Genomic DNA, 21,585 nt, shown 5'->3' with positions numbered 1-21,585 from the left:
CTACATTCACAACACAGTGCAATGTTTTAATCTTATATCTAATTCAATAATAAATATAATGTCGAATAAATTTAAATTACACTCTAATATAGATTAATATTTTTATTTATTCTTATTACATGTTGGTAGATATATATTTGGATTATAACTATGTAGTAAGTAGGTATTCTAATAGTTTTAATTATTGGAAACTTGACATCCCTAAACCTCAACTAGGCATAGGTTTTTTGCAATTAATAATATTATCCGAATAAAAGACATAAATCAAGCATAATGTAATAAAAAAATAACATACTTCAAAAAGTACAACCGAATTGACGTCCGCCTCCTTTTTCGAAGTCGGTTGAAAAACCAATTTAGAACTACTATTAAATGACAACTAAATAAATAATAATAAATTGTATCAAAATACTCACAAGAACTTAAAATTATGTTAGTAAATTATTTTACAGAAAGAATGGAATGTTAGATTAAGTAATGTTAAGTTAAGGATAAAATTAGGAAAGAAACACAAAGAGCAGCAAGAAAAATAACTTAACTACGTCTGGACGGATACTGATTACTGCTTTGGTTCTCCCCCTTTTAATATTATATAACTAAAATAATGCTTAACATAAATTACAATTCAACTTCCAAATATTTAAATTTCAATGAACAAATAAACCATATATGGGTGATAATTAGAAAAAAAATTACCATAGATTTCTATGCAATTTATAATATGATTTTTATGTATTCCTAAAAAATGTTAAATATTTTTTATTCTTATCTATTTTAATTTTCTATTTATCCAAGAACAAAATATTATCTTATGTAGGTTATGTTTATTATATGAAAAACGTCATTAATTTCTTATACACAATTGTTTTTATCGATAATTAATGAAATTATATTTAAATGAAAAGTATATTTCTCAACTAAAAACCTCGAAAGAATAGTCTTAAATAGAACAAAATAATATAAAAATCTAAAACAATATTTTTTATGTGATGGGAATGGCAAACATGCTATGGACATCCCGTGATCATATTTGGTACTGCAGTAGACACACAGCATTTGGTACCGTGTACATTAATACAAAGATTTGCCATTCCGGAGTACTAAGCTGTCATGCCTCCATATCCTGAAATTTACTTTTTGCAACCTAACATACAAAACTAATTCTAAAATCAATCAACCGGTGGTTATTTCGTTTAATTATTAACAAAAATGTTGATTACAAATAATATAGATATTTAGATGACTCGTCATCTCCTACAACTAATTCAATTTGGTCTCAGCGGAATGATTTCAGTAACATAATACAATAATAAACGAAACTTAAAACTAGCGTGGACGCGCAACTACTGAACTAATTATTCAAATTAAAACATATTTCCATTGCATATTATTACCCATGTTTACGAGTAATATATATTGTTATCAGGGAATATATTTTTATATCTAATAATGCCTATATTTCTACTAACTTCCAACTTGCACTTTCGGCCAGAAACTTACTTTAATATAGCTGCATTGTGGATATTATAATTAATTTACAAATATGTATTTCTCATTAGCTACTGCACAGGGCAAACTGACTTAAAATTAATGAATAAAACTTTAGAAAATACGGAAAGGCGTAGCTACACGATAGGACAAACACATTCAATTATTTACACAAAGCAATACTGTATTTAATAAACATTTAACTATATTTAGCAATGATCTTATTTAATTCACAATAATATAAGTTACGTATTACTAAAATAATATAAGTGGAGCGACCGAAGCCGAAACTAAATCAAATTATATAACTATAGTTAATCTATCAGAAGAATGTCGTAGTACGGGTACAACTTAACACGAATATTAATAATCTGCCTCCTTCCTAAAGGTGAAGAATGCGTGTACAAGAAATACGGCAGCGTTTATAACGGCGAACACCCCAGATGAGATTAGAAGATCGTAAACCTGCTTGTTGGGACGTAAGGTCGCGTAGTAAGATCTGTGCCAGTCTGTAATAAAAAAAAGGTTGTTCTAGTTAAAATTGTTGCAATAGAAATAAATGAAGAAAGTACATAATGTACGAAAATATACAATGTAGCCACTCGACTTACGAATCTTTACAAGTATGCAATTCAAAGAAATATCGCAGTTGGATGACTTACGAATAAATTTTGAAGTTGATTTACATACAAATTTACAAAGCAATTTATGGTAAGGTATTTACAAGAAGGTTAACAAACAACACAAGCCTCTGAAGCAGTAGAATGGTTCGCTGTGGTTCAATTTGTTGTAAAACAAAATTATAGGTAATTTTTTAAAAGTTATATGTCATCACTACATAGTATAAAACAAAGTCGCTGTCGCTGTCTGTCCGTCCCCATGTATGCTTAAATCTTTAAAACTACGCAACCGATTTTGAAGCGGTTTTTTTAATAGATAAAGTGATTCATGAGGAAGGTGTATATATAATACATGTACACCCGTGCGAAGCCGGGGCGAGTAGCTAGTAAAAAATAAATGGATTTATTGTAATTTTACTCTTTTTTTCGTTTTTAACTTCAGGGATGCAATCTACTAAAGCTGTCTTTGAATTTTGCAAGATTGCAATGATACCTTTGAAGTTTTTAGCCAAATTTCATTGTAAACAAAATTCTTGATGAACGATAAAAAGAATTAGGCACTATCTAAGTATATTTCAGTCTACAGTTTTAAATGAGCGTAACAAAAGTACTACAGTATACAGTTATAGTCACTAAATATTCTCTATGCGTATTAATTAGCAATGATTCATCGGATAGTCATTTCCAATGGCTGTCCGCTCAACTATTAAAAGCAAGGTATTGTTTTGTATAGAAACTTAATTAATAATAAAATCACATAGGATATTATAATATAAATAATTAATAAATATTGTAAACATCTAAATGAATGACAATGTTTCTGTTATCAATACATAAATACCAACCGTAGTTGTAGTTATAAAACTGATTCTGTTCTTGCATCACATCTGTTTGCATCCAAGTATAATTCCGAGAGAGGCATGGAAAGGTGCATAATACGAGAATAAGTGCATGTAATATATTACACTATCAATATATGTATATTAATCAATCACTCTATCACTTAATTAAATAAGAGTCTAAAATTGTATGAAGTAAGAAGTTAATAATTGTTTTGCCTAACGTCCTGTCCTGTTTTGCCTTTTGACTAACGTCACAAATGCTGCATGTAGTAGATATATTTCGATACCATTTGTCACTGTACTAAATTCAATTTAGTATGTGATATACATATCTCTATAATCTTTATATATAATGATTGTGTAATATATTTCTTAATTATGAACATTACAGTTTTTAATAGTCACAAAACAGGAGTCCAATTTATATTAAAGATATCTTTTTCTCAAAATTTAGAGTTTTATTCTAGTCGCCCAGAACATTAATTTTCTTGCTGTTAATTTTCTCCTTCAAGATATACTAGTCATAAAATAGAAATAATATCTTTGGACATACCGTAAAAAATGACAGCAGCGGCTGCGGTAAACATGATGACGCCCAACACCGAGAAACCAATAGATGTCTTCCATCCCGCAACCTCACCAAATAGCCTAGCGATGATTAGCACCCCGGTAATGATGATGAAACCTGTAAAAGTATTTTTTTTTAATCGTGACATAATTATTATGAAACCAATGATAATGATTACAAAAATGTCCAAATTATGGTAAATATATCACGCGAAACATACACGTCAAATACATACACATACATATTATTATGTATATTTGAACTGAGAACATAGTTTAATGTTTCATTAAAATAATCTGTCCAATTTTCTTGTAAAGCCCTGCCAAATGAAACTTTATATTCATATACAGACTTGCAAGTTTTTGGTTCTGAATATTTATTATAGCTTTATATTTATCAATCATGTTATATTCTTCGTACATTATATTGGACATGGGAATTGTTACTAATATGAGAGAGTACCTCTGTACAATTTTGGACCAAAGTTATACCTACCTTTTCAGTACAGAGGAGGATAACAATTAGTTTATGATTCACTGTTTACAAGGTGCCAACAGTTTCGCTTTCACACACAAGTTCAATGAAACCAATTTTCCAGTTATTGAAGAAGTGAAATTGATTCTAAAATTGTACACTGCTAAATCGTTCGTTTATACTTTTATCAATGTGACATTTTTTGCCGACATTCAACAGGTAATTACAGCAAAATAGAAAAAAGGAAACGTAAATATCATAAATATGTAAGAATTTTCGGTACTTTATATCTTTGAATGAAATTGTCGAACGGTACAATTTTGTAACAATGTAAGTATTTTGACGTGATGACGTGACGAATTGAGAAGCATCAAGCATAAAAATGTAAACAAAAAACTTGTAACCGGAGTAAAATGTACTGAATGTGATTCAACATCTGAAATCATGACATGGTAAATTAAAAGCTAATTAATGAAACAAACGTCGTAACTAAGTAGGTAACTACTTAGTTAAAAAGTACGTATACAATTAATGAAGTTCCATAATGAATGAAAAAAAAAACTATAATCTGATAGTTATAAAATATACTTATACCATTTAATTATAAAAAGTTACTGTAAACATTACATTAAAGAAAATTTAAAGAAAACGAATTAAAGAGCAATTAATGCCATGATCAGAATAGAGTTTTGGAAGCGTGATTAGGGGAACGTTGTCTAGAAGTGGACCACAAATTTGGCTATGAAAATAATATCAAAGCGTTTTTGTTACTAAAACCATATTTTTTTTAATATAACCTTTGGTGATTTGGATAAGATAAATTAAATTTATTTATTTCAATTCCATTAAATTAAAAACCTTAAAAATTTTAGATCTAATATCTGCGTTATTTATTTACAATCTCTATTATAAATACTGTTATTATACTACCTGACTGAATGTGAAATGTCTATAGGGAATGCAAATGATCATGCAGGTAAAATATGAAATGTAAAGTTTCCTCAGCGTATTTTAAAAGCATAATCGCGTTAATTGCGATATCTTAGAAAGTATAAATTGTAATAATATACGTTATATTAATGTGACTGTATCTAGTTACTATTAAGGTAAAATTTCAGTAGCATTTTGTATAGGTAGGTGATTAAAGACAAAGCATTTTACATTGGTCTAGTCTGCACTGGTCAATCGACCGTGGATCGCGTCAGAAGTCAGAATCGATCGTGTGACAATTGTCGGTAAATTGAAAGATTAGAACAAAATCCATTGTAGCAATTAGGTCATGGACTAGTGATCCGTACTCGATTACGTTAATGACGGATGTCAGCTTTATAATAGTAGCCACTGATTACACAAAATCTCCTCTCCTTCTATATAGTCTTTATAACATTTGACTAGTGAAATTTTGGGTTTATGCTATTTGTGTAGGGATTCAATCAACATATTTTTTTATTTCGTAACAGGAAAATATTTTATCTAAAAAGATCAGTTAATAAATGGATAAGACACTTGTGTATATCGTGGGATCAGAACATATCTTCCCGATTGTAAACACATACTTTTAGAAGCGGTTTTCAAGGCAGATCTGTGTAACTATCAAAATTGATTAAATTTGAGTTAAATATTTTTTTTAATTCTTGATAAACAGATCTTTGACTCAAAAATCTGTTGCGCAGTCTGTTTCTTTTAAATGTGTAGCCCAGTCATGCGGAGCCAACTGTATATAATTTTAAATTTAGGACTTGAAACTTACTCGAATAAGCAGAGTAGATGAGTGCAATGTGTTGGAAATCCGATTGTACCACTTTTGGATTGTGGAGTGCACCAATCATCAGACCCGTCGCAATGATAGCGATTATCTGGAAAATAATTCATTAATAAATTAGAAAATTATTCAATAACTTTGTAGCAAAGGAAAGACCATCCCTATTATTTGTTAATATACTAAAATTAAAAACAATTTTCACTATTTATGAAATTTTGTTGAAGTAAGTATTATCACTGGGTTGAGATGGACAAGTCCATCTGGGCTTATATACTGTACTTTCAAAATGCTGGGCAAAATAATAAGAATCGTTAAATTAATTTAACTATTCTAAAATTGAATATGAATATATTAGTTTTTAAATTCCATTTTTTACTTGTAACTTGTTCTTCTTGTTTATCTACTTAAATAATTATCAAAAGTACAAAATGGAGACAGTCATTAGAACACTGTCGTGATTAGTTTCACATTATGTTTATTTTTAAATTTTATCTTCCTTTCTCTAACTTTCAACAGTTTTTAGATAATTTTAATATCATAGTAACAATGACCACGTACATGTACCAAATAAAAAAAACGTCTATGTTCAGCAATAACTTTAGTGAAAGTCTATTGACGCCATTTTGTTGTCGCCATTTCACTAGTCTAATATTCCTTGCCACCGCAAATGTGATTTTCCAACTTCAAAGACTCTTTCCATAGTCATTATAGGTTTTCACTTTCACATGGGTGCTGAGATGAAAATAAGTTGTTTATTGCGGTTAGCTTTTATTTTTATGTTTATCTTGTTGTACGTGTGTCGGAAGCTTCATCTTAAATTACTTTTTAATTACCCCGAGTTAGCATATAAAGGGCTGTAAAGTTTATTTATCCTGTTTAGGTTAATATGTTATGTTTAGTATCTTTTGATCAATGTTGTTTGTTACTTGATCATCATGTACCTATAGTTAAACGAATGTTAAAAGTATAGTATTCAGAGATTTGTTTTTTTTTATAGTTTGCTATAGATAGATACCCAAAAATATTTATGTGATTTTAAATGTTCTTTCACATATAGAAGAATATATAAGGCATTTTGTATTGAAAAAAATGTTTGATCTTACAACAATTGAAGCCGTCTGAAACTGTGGCAGGTCTCTAATTTTCTATTCTTTCAAGAATCTTATTTATTTTCGTAGCAGTTTTTGATGTGCATTAGTCAATGTATATACATTTGTTTCGTATTAGTAATCAATACTATTAAATACTTCATATTCCTCATCATTTAAAGTTATTATAATCATAGTACGGCCTTTGTAGGACAAACTGCATAATTATACTTTATTAGTCATGCCGGCTAACGTATTCAGGGCTAGTTCCCATATGCACCAGTCAGCTGCAGTTTATTCAGAATGAATACTCAAATATTGATTAGTAGTAGGCATATTTATAGCTAAGTAATTATAAGTCAAAGACGTTCACGAATATACAAATAATTTTAGAGTGAATGTTTAATATACTGCTTACGATCTTATGAGCGCGGGTTTGATATTGCACAAATGTATTTGTGTATTGTATATCAGTTGTCTAGTACCCGGAGTAAAAGCTCCGCATAATTAGGTATTATTTATATTGTTAACCAAGGCTTAACATGAATAATGATATGGTAGTTAAAGGTATTTTCCTCTCGATGCTTCGACTAATTTGCACTAGCAGTGGTCACGAACTGTCCAGAGAGGTATTGAGTGAATATACGAGTTTAAAACAGTTTATCTGTAAGCGATTACTCACCAGCTCGAGAATCCGAAGCCCCACACACCAGTGCTGTTTCAGAGCAGCGGCAGCCCGGCTGTCCCGGTCTGTCACGGTGCCCTCTTCGCCCTTCTTGGCCTGAGCCTCCGCTTCTCTGTCGCCCGCCGACATGGCCCACACTACTCGTGCTCCGCCCCCGTACTCAGAAACCTGATGGAAACATACATACTATGAAGGATATGGAAAAGAGTAATTGATTTGTCAAAAATCGTGACAACAGTAAATTATGACAGGACTTTTAAAACGTTAGTCTTTCAAAGGATTAGTATTCTAAATGATAACTATTCAAAAGAACCACTACAATATTAAATTTTATGAACAAATATAAAAAATATGTTAATGCCCTATAATTTATCTGTGGGCGAAACTGATATGAATTGCAATTTAGCCAGAATATGAACGCAGCCAAAACTTTGTTTACACCTATGAGATCTATGTATCTATCTATTGCCGACTTACTACTTCACTTACTTTACACTTTTACAATTCAAAATAGTTTCAGCAGTGGACATTGAAACGTTAATTATAGCTCTAATGTTCTTTTAAAGTATATCAAACCATAGTTTATGCCTGGAGGTCCTTGAAATGAGTCAGAAGATTGTAATCCACGTGCCTTCGTAGAAACATCTATCCTACAATAACCATTCATTATCATGGTACCATTATGACTCATTACTATGGTAGATGAAGTGAGCAAATCATCAAATCATTGTACTGATCCAATTTGCATATTAGCTGATAATTAAGAGCGTCATGTTTACTTATCTGCACTTGTAGATTTCTAATAACATGAAACAAATCTGTCTGGCAATATATGAGAGTGCGTTTTAAGTTTGCGAAGATAAAAACGCTGCCTCGTAAATCTTTGGTGAAGATAAAAAACACCAATAACAAACGAATTCAATCCGAGAAATAGTTAGACTCATACTCGTTGCTTTCAGATATTCTGAGAGAAGTGTGGCCTTGCCAAATTTTGCATTCACTGCAATTAAAACATGATTGTCAAGTTGAGTTTAATCGGGACAATTTAAGGAACGAACCTAGGCACTTAGACGCCTAAGAATATATTAATATTATACTAAATATATAACAACTAGATCTAAACTAACAACAAGCCAGTATTACTGTAGTCACTTTAATTATAAAGCTACTAAAGGGGTATCATACAACGAGTCACACAGGTTAGACAATGCAAAAGCGTGAATAGGATTGCTTATCGAAGCATCAATTTTCATTAGAACATGTAACATAGTCTGTAGTTTAACGATGCTAATTGGAACAAAAAAAAAATAAGAACAATTTCCATGATTTCAAGTTTCAATGATGATATTTTTGAGAACCATTGACAAACAATACGTTTGTCATTTTTAACCAGTGCCAAAGACCAGGCTTCCTTTAACGCTTTCAGGAATTACGTGGGTTTATAAACAACGTTAACGGTATCTTGTTAACAATGTTGTTAATTTGTTTAGAATACTTTAAGTCTATCTAACCGTGTAATATCAAATACAGTTAACTCGATACTTAAGTATATGTTGCCTTCACTTGTAAACAAGTTATGGCTACCGCCGATAGTTGGTGTAATTTTTTTGTAGGTGGCTTTTTTCGTGCATCACTTTAATTACAATATAGGACGGTATTTTTTTTTATTAGATTTTACATATTATTCAAATTCTTTTCAGTTTTATTATATCTATATTCTATTTTATTACTTTATTCCTAAAATGGCGAAAGTTTATTCTAATTTGATTGGAGATATAGCTACTGTTTATTTTAAAAACAATTTTTTTAGTTATATATTTGGTCGTTTTATGTATATAAATTATACTGAAAGTTATATACATTGTGTTTATTAGAATAGTAATATATTTTTTCACAAAATTACTTCATTTTAACAGATTAGTATGTATACAAAATGGGAGTAAACTCATCATTGATTAATAAGGCAATCGTGAAAGTCTGTGTAGGATTAACGGAAGTATCGCAAAATCGCCCTTTTTTGATGACGGTTGAAAGGACAATAATATTTCTCAAAGTACATACATATATAGGTATATTAGAAAAGCATATATCACAGGCCAATTGTATACATAAATCATAAGCCAACTGAATGCCAATCAGTGGAACGGAACGCAGTCGGCACGCACCCGGCCGCGCCGCACCGCGCCGGCCACTTTCCAATAAATCTTTCCAATAGATTTTTTCGCAGAATGGTGAAACTAAATGATTTGTGTGACATTTTTTTACATTTTACTAATTGAATTGCGTCCACATTTTGTATTGTTTATTCGCTTACAAAGTAGAAGTTGAGCATATATGTAGATTTGTTTTGACCAATTGTATTTTTTGTCCAATTGTATTTCAATACAATTGGATCCTTATTATCGAATTTTTTTTTTAATCCAAGTACGTTTTTTTTTCAACTAATTCCTAAACGTACATATATCTTTAGGTAGGAAAAGAAATATTAATACAAAAAACTTGACTTGGTTATTGCATAAAATGTCCTATAAATGGATGATTTCGAAATTTGAAAAAGTATAAGCTGTATCTATTTTATTTTTATATATCTGTATGATATCAAATGTTTTATGTTATCTATTCTTCTAATATATAAAACTGAAGAGTTTAGGTGTTTGTTTAAACACAGTTTACTCTACTACTACTAAACGGATTAAAAAAAACTTTTTGCTCTTAATAGCCTAATTCAAGAGGAAGAAGAGATTATAAAGTAATGGACGTTCTCCGAGCAATAGGATAAAAATCAAAATGAAAGTTGAGCGAAAAGGTGATAGCGCGCGCGGGGTGATGCGATGTAAATTTGAATTTGACTGATTTTAACAATAAACAATGAACTTTTTATTATTTCAAATACATGGTAAGGATGGGTAAAGATTTTTTATTTAATAAATGTATTTTTGTGCATAATTTGACAAATAATAGCATTCTGTACTCCTTCTCTATATAAAGTATAAGTGTGTATATTCATACTCCTCCGTCCACGTAACTTCGCAAAAAGGCGTACAAAGTTTTTGCTTTACGTATTAATATGTAGATAGTCGTATTAGTTTCTATTATGTTATACGTAACTGGGTAACTGCAATTAATACACCTGTTATTACAATAGTCGGTAACTTGGAAAACTAGGATTTAGAACCAGTCTAAAAGTAATGTAACTACTTTTTCACGGATATTACAGCGGTGTTCATTGTAATTAATTCTACAATAATTCATTAGGCTAGTTAGTTACTAGTTTAGTTATAATAAATAATAGAGTTGATTTTGAAATCAGCTTTTTTTTAAATAAATATTTAGTATATGATACGAGTTAACTGTTCTATTATACTTTATATTAAGTTCGTAATATTTTGTCTTTAGGCTGCCTAATTTAATATAATAATAGGATCTAGGACATATTCACATAGCGCCATCTAGTCCCAAGCTAAGCGAAGCTTTTGTATTCGGAACTGACAGCCTATAAATGTACTAAGATACATTTTATTTTGTAAATACATACCTAAATAATATAGATAGAAAACACACATACCGATACAAACAATAGTATTAATGATTACATGCATACAAATGTTAACACAGATCGAGGAATCGAACCAGCAACCATCAGATGTAAGGCCATGTGCCAAAACCAATAAACCATTGAAACACTCATATTATTGTTAAAAAACCATAAGTATATTATAGAATAGGTACTATTAAATACTAGTGTTCACCCGCGGTATCGTCCACATGACCAGGAAATATCGATTGACCCGGATAAAAAGTAACCTTTGTTTTCCATGCCAAATATTTTGTGGGTGCCAAACATAGCAGTTGATTTGTTACGACGTAACACGAAGTAAATAACTTGCGACGTTTATAATCCTAATATTAATACGTGAAGAAAAAACTTTGTATTAATATTTTAAGAAAATGAATACAAAGTTTTTTCTTAAGAAAATTGCGCGGACGAAGGAGTATAAAATCTCGCACACTTATACTTTATATAGAGGAGTGCGGAATGCTTTTCTTTTTAAATTATGAATAAAACATACATTAATTCAATAAAAAAATAACATTACACAATAATAACCATGTATTTGAAAAACACACGCATAGTCTTTGACAATTGAAACTTAATAATGTTCAAACTTATAATTTAAATTATTTATGGTCGAATTTCGTCCACTAGTATTAGTAACTATCTATATACTGCGTCTCTGCTTGCTAGAATTTGGCTTAAAATATTATATTTTTTAATCTAGAATATGATCTATCTGTGTACTCTATTTCATTTAAATTGAACCAATCGTTTTAACGCGAAAGAATAACAAACATCCATCATCATATACTGTCTTGTTTGTAATATCATCATATATATATTTTGGTGAATTTATACTAATAAACCATGCAATATCGACAGATCTATGTACAACACCTTTATTTTAATGATATTTATTAACACGGATATATTTTAAAAAATCTGCTTTTGGTTTCAATTATAATTAGATATCAGAACATTCCTACTATAATTCCACTTATCTTTGAGACCACAACTTGTGGGATGTTATTTACATATTAAATTATTCTGCCTACGCAAATGTACAGCATTGTCTTTCCTCACTTAGTTCCATAATTTTCTTTACAGTTATAAAAATTGTTAAATAATTACTACGTGGGATCATGCTACCCATTCATATTTAACCGACTGTCTAAAGGAAGCTCTAAATTCCACAGTAGGTACTTTTATAATAACAATATCTCCGAAAAATCCACATAGAGCCAAGCAGAGCAGCAGACAAACAGAGCTTGTATTATGGGTACTAGTGTACATTCTATTACAATTACGTTAAAAAAAATGTGTGTGCGTGAGTAGTATCTATTATAATAGTCCGCCAAGCTTCTTCACAGAGGCGTAGAAGCTTCTTGATAACAATTATGATAATAATGATACCCCTGGACAATTCACAACTCCATCTAGTCCCAAGGTACGCAGAGCTAGTCTTCTGGGTGCTAGATAACTGATACAAATACTAGAATATATATTTTTTGTAAATACATATATAATATACGTAGAAAATACCTTTTTTTTTATTTTTATCCTCAATTATTTAAGTCCTCAGAGTCGAAAATATATATGTGATATGTATTTTAGATATATGACCATTTTCCTAAGCTAGGAAAAGCCAACAATTTCGTATGACTAAACTATTTACTAACTGTTGAACCTATTTCAATGTTTTGATGTTAAGACTGTATTACGTCCTCGTCATACAGGACATGGGTATTGTTTTGTTTAAAAAAATCGATGAAGTCGCGAATAACACCTAGTAGCTTGATCTAAGTAGGTCACTTAAATAACAATTTGAAGGAAGTAAACAAAACAGTTTTTCATGTTATTTTTGATTATCACCCTGTTGTTTATCCTGGGGTTAATGATTTGTTTTACGGTTGATTTCATGTAATCAGTTATAGTTGAATCTACTCGGATTATGTGAGTTACGCTGGCACCCTGAAACGTCTTCAAAAGGTAAATGCCTCTAAATAATATAGAATAAAAAATAACTAAATCATTTACAAGGAAATATTTGAAATTAGATTATAATTTTTGTCAGAGAAGGATACGTTCTATGTTAATGTTGAATATTTCCTAAGGGATTACTACATATAGACATAACTTAATAAAACAGGATAAATTACTAACATTCTTGCTTATCTTTGCAACGGTCAATAATACAACTTAAAAGCCAAATATAAATGAGGCATACTTCTATATAATAATATCGTTAATTTATTATATGTTCATGTATGTATATTAAATTTATAATTAAATGTATCTATATATACATTTATAAATGTATATATAGAGACATTTAATATTATTTATAACATAAATAATATTTAATAATTCAAATGAAAATCTCACCAATAACAACTAATTCGAATTCCGGATATAGCACTTTCAATTTTAGAAACACAATATTTTTTTTTTTTTTTTAAAACACTTCCACTTTTAATTTGAAATTTAATTTATGGCGCGAGTTTGAACCGCGCTTGCGATGCGTTCACAAAGCTCAATGGGAAACGAGTGCGTTCAGTGTAGGACGCGAGGCGACTATCGTTGCGGCAAGCACTACCGTTCCTCTATAGCTCATTAGAGAGAATCTAATGATCTCTGACAGCTGTTAGTTGCTCCCTGCTGTCGTCGTCACAGTTCACAGAGAAGGGGACACAGGGTGTCAAGTTAAAATGGCCGGGAAAATGTGGAATCGGTGACGTAGTGACGTCTTGTACCCGTAGCACGTAAGCCAAATTTTCATTCATTGTAAAATTATGACACATTCATGTAAATATATGATAACATAATATTTAAGGTAAAGAATTTATTATTATCTGTGCATAATTTTATTTATTTAGAAATTTTCCTTAGTTAGAAAAGTTTAACTCACCTAACATAACTAAATATTAATGAAGTCTCGAAGGATACTTAATATAGGCAAGGCGCACTTAATTTTCGTTTAAATGATGATAGCACTCCCTAAAAGTAGGTATTGGGTAGGAAAGAATTATCTAATTTCTCCACTGTCAATTACTGCTTTCTTTAAATCACTTCTTGATTAGGGAGGCTCTATATAAAAGCTTGGAATATTGTTGAAACCGTCTTCAGCATGCATGTCTTTTTATCGAAACTATTAATAAAGAAATAATTATAATACATCAAATCAAATAACATGGAACAAAAATATTTGGTCTTTTTTTGATATTCAAAAGTTTTACTAAATAATAAAATTTTGGACAATCATTTTTCCCCTGTAGGTATATATATGTATACAACTGACTACAAATTTCTCTATACATATTTATAGTATGTTGGCAGGAACTGGCCTCTGAGGCTCAGGTTTATCTATTTCGAAAGCCGGGACTAAATGTATAAAATTGTACTGATGTATTTGTTAATAAAGATTTTTCGAGACTAACACCAAGAAAGAAAGTTCAGAATCGCACCAAACAACGAAATTTCAATACAAAATAATATGTCCAAATATGATTCTGTAATATTCGATTTCAACATATTTTTTTTATATACCACATATAAAGAAATCAGATTATACCTGTAGAACACTACGTCTACTGTTCGACACCATTACAATTTTAAAGTACATTATTTATATCCCACATGTATTTTTGTTATCGAGTACGTATGTTCTATTTTGTTAACCGTTCTAATAGTTCAATAGTAGCCTACATCTGTTCTAATGAACTATCGTCGTGTTCAAAACACCATCAATATTGCGAAACATTTAATTTAGCTAATAATGGAACAGAGCCACTCGAGGTAGGCTGTTTTGTTTCATATTTTATGACACCTAGTCGTTAGCATCTTGAATAATAGAATTGTATGGGTGGTTAATTGAATTGCTTATGAAAATACACATAGACAAATAGAAAATACGAGAAAAGCACTAGGAATACAAAGATTCATATCCACAATTGACAAAAAGTCAAGTATAAACAAAAAATTGTGCAATAACAGAACTATGAATTTAAAACAAAACTTTATCATCATCATCATCATCATCATTATCCTCATGGGCTAACGTTTTACGCTGGCGGGTCACCAGAGAAGAGCAATAAGATGAACATGAGGCCAGGTCAGTTAGCCTATCATTACAAATACACTAGGAATTTATCATGATGGTTTCTAGTAGGAACCTCTTGGAGGGCATCTGTCGTGGTATATTGTTAGCAATGGGGTCAACTGTCCACATTATTAACAACCCCTATGCTACTGTTTTTGTGTTTTTATTGTTAGTTGAGTTTGGATTGATTCCATTGGAGGATGATGGTATAACTGCGAAGTTAAGTCAGTTAAGATCACCAGGAATTAACCACGATGTTTTCTCTACGGGTTTCTCCTAACTAAATACAGCTTAATCTATTCCTTGTGGTATTAAGGTATTTTCTGAAAAATACTCTCAGTCAATATACAATGTTTAACTTTATTTATAAACATTTTATACACATAAGTTGTCACATTGGTCGATGGAGTATGTTCCATTTTCGTAATTTTAGACATATTTTCACTCACATCCAGTCTCAAGCTAAAGAGTTAACTATAACTAAAGGAATAATAAGTTTTTAATGAGATGATTTGTAGCAAAAACCCAGAGTCAAAGGAATTATCACAATCGGCTTAGAATTTAGATTTGCAGTGAAAATAACGCTTAGCGAAATAATAGATACACTTTTAGAGATACTATTTTTTGAAAACGCTTTTACTTAATTTAAGTAGTTGTATATCGCGACTTTGACCGCGTGGAATAAAAGTTTTTTTTTATGGAAATAAATACAATTTCTAATATAAAAGTAGCCTAAGTTACTCCTTATACCATCAGATTTCTGCGAGTGAAAAATCCCGTCAAAATCAGTCAGGTGTTTCTGAGATTAGCAAAAACAGACAAACAAACATTTGTTTTTTTTATGAAGTACCGTATTTTATGTGTCAAGTGACAAGCTGTTAATTTGGAATTGCAAACCGACACTTCAATGTTATTTAGTTTTGCAAATTTTGTATTTTACACTTGAATACTGGTCGTCACGCAGTGATTGCATTCTCAGTGCAGTTAGGGACAACGCCATGCGTCATAATCGGTTACACATAATGTGCGTTGTTGGATTAATCCGTATCCCGTAACGTAAGTACTAGCCATTGTTTCTTTGTTAGTGTCAATAGTTTTGTATGACTCCTATGGGTGTATGGCTTCATACATATTATACACAGAGTCGTTCAAAACATAAGCATGAAAAATGCAAATTCAAAATTAACCAATTACGTAAACACGCTGAACAGGACAGCGATATTCCCATCTCTCCAACCCGTCCAAATAGTACTCGGCGTTTTTCTGTGCAAAATATTTGTTCACAAACGCGATTGCAGAGAGGTTTCTCCTCGCTTCCGGTTCGCGGTCGTCGGGTGGTGACCACGAATCAGAAGACGCAGAGGCCATCTGTTCTACTAGCTAGGTGCCCTGCCCACTTTTCACAATTCTTCTCAGGCTCAGGCTTCAGGCTAAAAGCTACTTCTATGTATTAGATAAAACTTATCGCTGCTACCTACTAATAATAATCGTGTGAACTGAGCGCCCCCTTGTGTCACGACTTTCCAAGTTGCCATTGTTGTAAATGAAGGTTCTGACGTGACTGACGGTGTCAGTTTTACGTGCCCTCCATACTATGAAAGGAATAATAAATAATATGACATATCCATAGCTTCCGAGCACGAAGTAATTACCATAGATTAATTTACTAATTAATCCTCTTTTCAACCATGTCCAAATAAATGGAGCTCCAATTTTAAAGGAGATATTTAAATGAAACGTAAAAGAAGAAGACGACCGCAAAATAGATGGATAGACTGTTGAAACTGTGTTGAAAGATATGCGTAAAAAGAAAGCAAGTTCAAGCAAGACGGCAGACGTTTGATGCGTTTTTTGTGTACTACATGATAAACTAAACTATACTATATACATGAGTTACTGTAATGTATAATTTATTTTAAAATCGCAACTACTTTTTGTACATAATATGCATATAATAAAACATCACATAATAAAATCCTATCGAAGCTGTTCGTCCTGCCAAATATATGCGCTTTGTCCAAAAAACTATTCAACAATTTTACATAATTAAAAATAATAAAACAATAACTTAAATAAAGAATACTGGCCAGTTAATTCTGATAAACCGCCATTCTTTGTTCAAATTTAAGTGTGTTGCAATATTTTTACATTGAATTATGTTACAGTGTTCTTGTAAACAATTAACTCGAATGTATAGGATAAAACAGCTACCATTTATTATGTAGTTATTCGAAAATTGAAAAGCCACTTTCTAGCGTTTTCCGGTCTAGAAGCCAGCGCGCAGCATAACTGCATAATATGCGCACTGCGCACACGCACGCTGTATGCCGTGATAACTATGCGAGTATTGTTAATCGGTATACATGTAGTTAAAATTAGTTTAATTTAGAAATATTTATTGTACAATATAATATACCTTACTATCTTACTAATATTCTAAACGCGAAAGTATATGAGTATAGATGGATGTTTGTTACTCTTTCACACAAGAACTACAAACCAGATTTTGATAAAACTTTATAGTAATATAAGACATATACATCATAAAACAGATAGGCTGTAAATTTAATGAGGATAATTTTTAAATACATACATAATATACCTAGAAATCACGCAGATTAATACAAACAATCATGCTCATGAAATAAATGTTCGTACCGTCTGAGGAATCGAACCATCTAAACCGCTAGACCACCGAGGCCATCGATATATAAAAGACATTATTATTTTGATTTGATTGTCTTCCTATATATATCAGATATTTTAATGTTCATAGAAATCTATTTATATTAATATCCGCTAATGACAATAGTTTTAAGTTCCCTTTATGAATCACCGATGTCAGCAATCAACCAGACCATATGACCTCAAAGTAGTTTGTTTGAAAACTATTTCCGATTATTCCTGTTCATTATCATATATTTGGAGATTTTCCTCTTCATTCAACTTACATAGAATTTCAATATTAAAATGAAAATGGAGCCTGAAAATTCGTCACTGTCTATGACTAACTGAAGTCCTGATTTCAGTCTCGTTTTCTACATAATTCATTTGATTAGTCATAAAATGAATTATATATTAATTAGTCATAATAATTTATTATTTATAATAAGAAAATATAGTGGTACGTATGTACTTATAAAAACATCAACTGGTGACTATTTCTTGTTATCTATCCCTGTAGAGAATTACCGGTTTATTATACCTAATTAGTAATTTAATGAAATGCTATTTGTTATTTTTTTTTATGTCCTTCCTTAAAAAACGATTTAATTAACAATTAAAATATCATTAAGTTTAATTGTAATGATAGTTTTTTAAGGAAGCATATAAAAAGTGTTATGCTAAATATGCGTCTACAGAATGCAAAATAGAAAGAGGATAAAACGTAAAATAATAGAAAAGCACATACTTAGACAGACATATCTAAACTTACAATTTTTTGTCTATAAACGCAAATTCCTTTAGGTTTCAATATTCAATACAAAGTAAATTATATATATAAGAAATACTGAAACAATGTGATTATTTTTTTATTTAAATAAGGAACCTAGCAGTCTTCCAATTACGTACAGTTTTGTTGAAGGTAGTCTGTAACATACGAGAGTATGTTACAGACTACCTTCAGAGAGACAACTGGTTGAAAATAGGAAGTTACTTTTGGCATTTCAGTTCGACACTAATCAAGTAATCTTATTAAAAACTCAATAGTCAATATTTTATTGCATCTTATAATATCCCTCCCATAATATAATATATACCATTATTAAAAAAAATACAGAAATAATTACATGTGTATATTAATATCAAAAGCGCGTATAAAAGAGTGTAATTTTACATTTACTCTTTTATACGTTTTTTTTATAAAGAAGTATATGTAATATAAAAAAATATATAAAGAATGATGGTCCAGCTGCTAACAACAATACCTGCCAGTGCCATTGTTACGTATAGTAACTAGTTATCATATAGGTAATTTGAGTACTTTTCCTGTACGTACATGGTCTGTTCCAGTATTTAATTACTCTATATGTTACTAATAAAGGAGTACTGTCATGGTTTTTTGTCGGTCTGACTAATTTGAAATGGCAAACCTGAAAACAGTTGATCTGAGTAAAGGTAAACTGACACTTATAAATTACATACGTTAGTTACATTCACATACGTTTTTTTTTATGTAATCGGAAGTTAAACGAGCCGAAAGTCCATCTGATGATAATGTGTAGCACCATGGACATCACGTTATCATTTGACACCCGAGATACCACTACTATGATATCATTCTAGAGTACTAAGATGTCGTGCATCTTATCCCGTAATTTGACTGCCGTATGTATTTGAAACAGCTTGCGAAGCAACTAATAACTGAATTATTTAAAAGAGCAACACGCAAGTTTCTTGCTGAGCTCATTGTGATGAGATAGTTTTTCGAATGAGCGGTAGATTAAACAAATAAGTAATGACAGTTCCAAAGTGCTTACATTTATATGAATAAAGAATTTTATTTATTTTATTCTGTTCTGACGGTAAATTCAGTATACGCAGACGAGGTTTTACATGCGTGTACAAAGTTTCTTTATGAAAAATATACTCATATCCATCAATAGGATGTTAAAGTACTGTTAGTTGAATTTTCACTGTTTTTAGCCCGTTAGTTTTTACAAGCGTGGCCTCTATGACGACCATGGAATAAACGCATGCGCAAGGCCATCGCGTCATTATATGGTTTACTACTTTTTGCTATAGTCACAATAACTTGAAAAGAATACTGTTTAAAACTCTTATTTTATCTTTCCCAGAGGTACACTAAAAAGTAACTTGCTTTGTAAACTGTGTTTCGGTTGTAGGGTGCAGATTATGCTGTGAAATTTCAGGATAAGAGCCGTGTTGTCTTAGTTCTTATGGAATGGCAACGCATGCGCGAATCACGTAATAATGAGGCCTCAATGGCAGTAGCCATTGAGGTATGTACTGTTACCACTTGCGTTGTGGATCGTTAGCTTATTTGCATTCCCAGTAACGCCAAAAAATTTGATATTTTATCTCTGATGTGCAACAATATGATAAAAAACTCTACATTCAATCACGTGCCCCTTATAGTAGAGATACTCTTGAATTTCACATTATTCATATCGAGTCGAGTAAGTTTAGGATGTCGTAAAAGAGCAGCATTATTTCTCAGAAATATGTCAAGTTGATTTCGATATTGATTAATAAATTCTGAAAATGTGAATGTTAAACGACATTCTAATGATTCACACCTATTCTATCAAGATTTCACCTTTTTTTTGTGGAATTAAATCTTAAACTATTATTGATACATCAAAATTTTACACGGAACAAACCCTTTATTAATTTTTGAAATGCCAATTCTTTTTACGTGTTACCAAAATATTTTTATTGCTCCCACAGCGCATTTAAACGTGCTGTTTATACCATTTACGAAACAGTCTTTAAGTATAGCTATAGCAAGGATACATGTATGATTGGAACAATACCTCTTTGTACTCACGGCAAATGTTATTAGGCTGTATGGAGTATTGTTCTGGTGCCAATTACTTATTCACGCGGAGCCGCGCAAATTTTATGGTATAAGGTGGATTATTACATATTCTGTCGTATAATATGTATTTGTCCAAACCAATTAGAAATTAGAGTGGGCTTATAGTATAAATTTCAGGCCAAACGGCGCCATTCTATTGGCGCATTCCCTAAAAGAGAGGAACGTAGCAACTAAAGCGTCACATGGTTGTTGTTGATCATGTTAAAGTGAGCACACTCTTATCTTCTACTACTACTTTTACTCTGCAACGAAAACACAATTTACAAAACAAACAGCTTTATTCAAATAAAGATGACTTTATCCAAAGTCTATATCTGTCGAAGTCGAAGTCTACAGCGATCATTTGTCTAATTTTCGTATTATTAATATTAGTTAGGATTTACCACCCCCGAACTGACTTTGATCATTTCGAACAATATATAATACAAGCCAATTTTATGAATATATAATTAATATATACTAATATTATCAAAAATTGTGTATATAAAGCGATCATGAGGCATGTCTAAGACAGCGAAACCGTAGCAAAATACGCGTGATTTAGAATTAAGCGGTGAAGTAGACATGACTGGGTCAGCGATTTTATTTTATACTATTTATGAAAGAAATTAGTTCAAAGTTATTACAGACATAAATATATTTATATATTTAATCGGATAAGTAAATATATAAATTTGTACTTAGTTTGAATAAATAGGATTAGAACCTATAAATATTTGAAATATGTTAGTAGTATTATACTTACGTGCAACTTTATTACAAACATAAATATATTTATATATTTATTCGATAAAGAGTTTATATAAATTATATATTTGTAATAAGTTTGAAGAAATAAGA

At 30.8% G+C, this 21,585-nt stretch overlaps 2 protein-coding genes across 2 annotated transcripts in view; one reads left to right on the top strand and one right to left on the bottom strand.

Annotated features, from left to right (window-relative positions):
* LOC131846352 (adenylosuccinate lyase-like) overlaps positions 1-21,585 on the top strand; it is a 51,656-nt gene that overhangs the window by 2,457 nt on the left and 27,614 nt on the right. The gene's annotated exons all lie outside the window — the stretch shown is intronic.
* LOC131846354 (uncharacterized) overlaps positions 327-21,585 on the bottom strand; it is a 43,672-nt gene continuing 22,413 nt past the window's right edge. Inside the window, exons 7-10 of the mRNA XM_059195629.1 lie at positions 7,525-7,695; positions 5,743-5,848; positions 3,504-3,635; positions 327-1,997 (exon numbers count right to left, since the gene is read on the bottom strand). Of these exons, the coding sequence (XP_059051612.1) occupies positions 1,852-1,997; positions 3,504-3,635; positions 5,743-5,848; positions 7,525-7,695 (555 nt within the window). The 3' untranslated portion in view covers positions 327-1,851. The remainder of the gene's footprint in view (positions 1,998-3,503; positions 3,636-5,742; positions 5,849-7,524; positions 7,696-21,585) is intronic.

This window comes from Achroia grisella, unplaced genomic scaffold, assembly GCF_030625045.1.
Source record: "Achroia grisella isolate CSIRO2021 unplaced genomic scaffold, CSIRO_AGI_Agris_v1 utg509, whole genome shotgun sequence".
In the NCBI taxonomy this organism is placed as follows: domain Eukaryota; kingdom Metazoa; phylum Arthropoda; class Insecta; order Lepidoptera; family Pyralidae; genus Achroia; species Achroia grisella.
The sequence above is the reverse complement of the archived record's forward strand: the minus strand, read 5'-3'. Positions and strand labels throughout refer to the sequence as shown.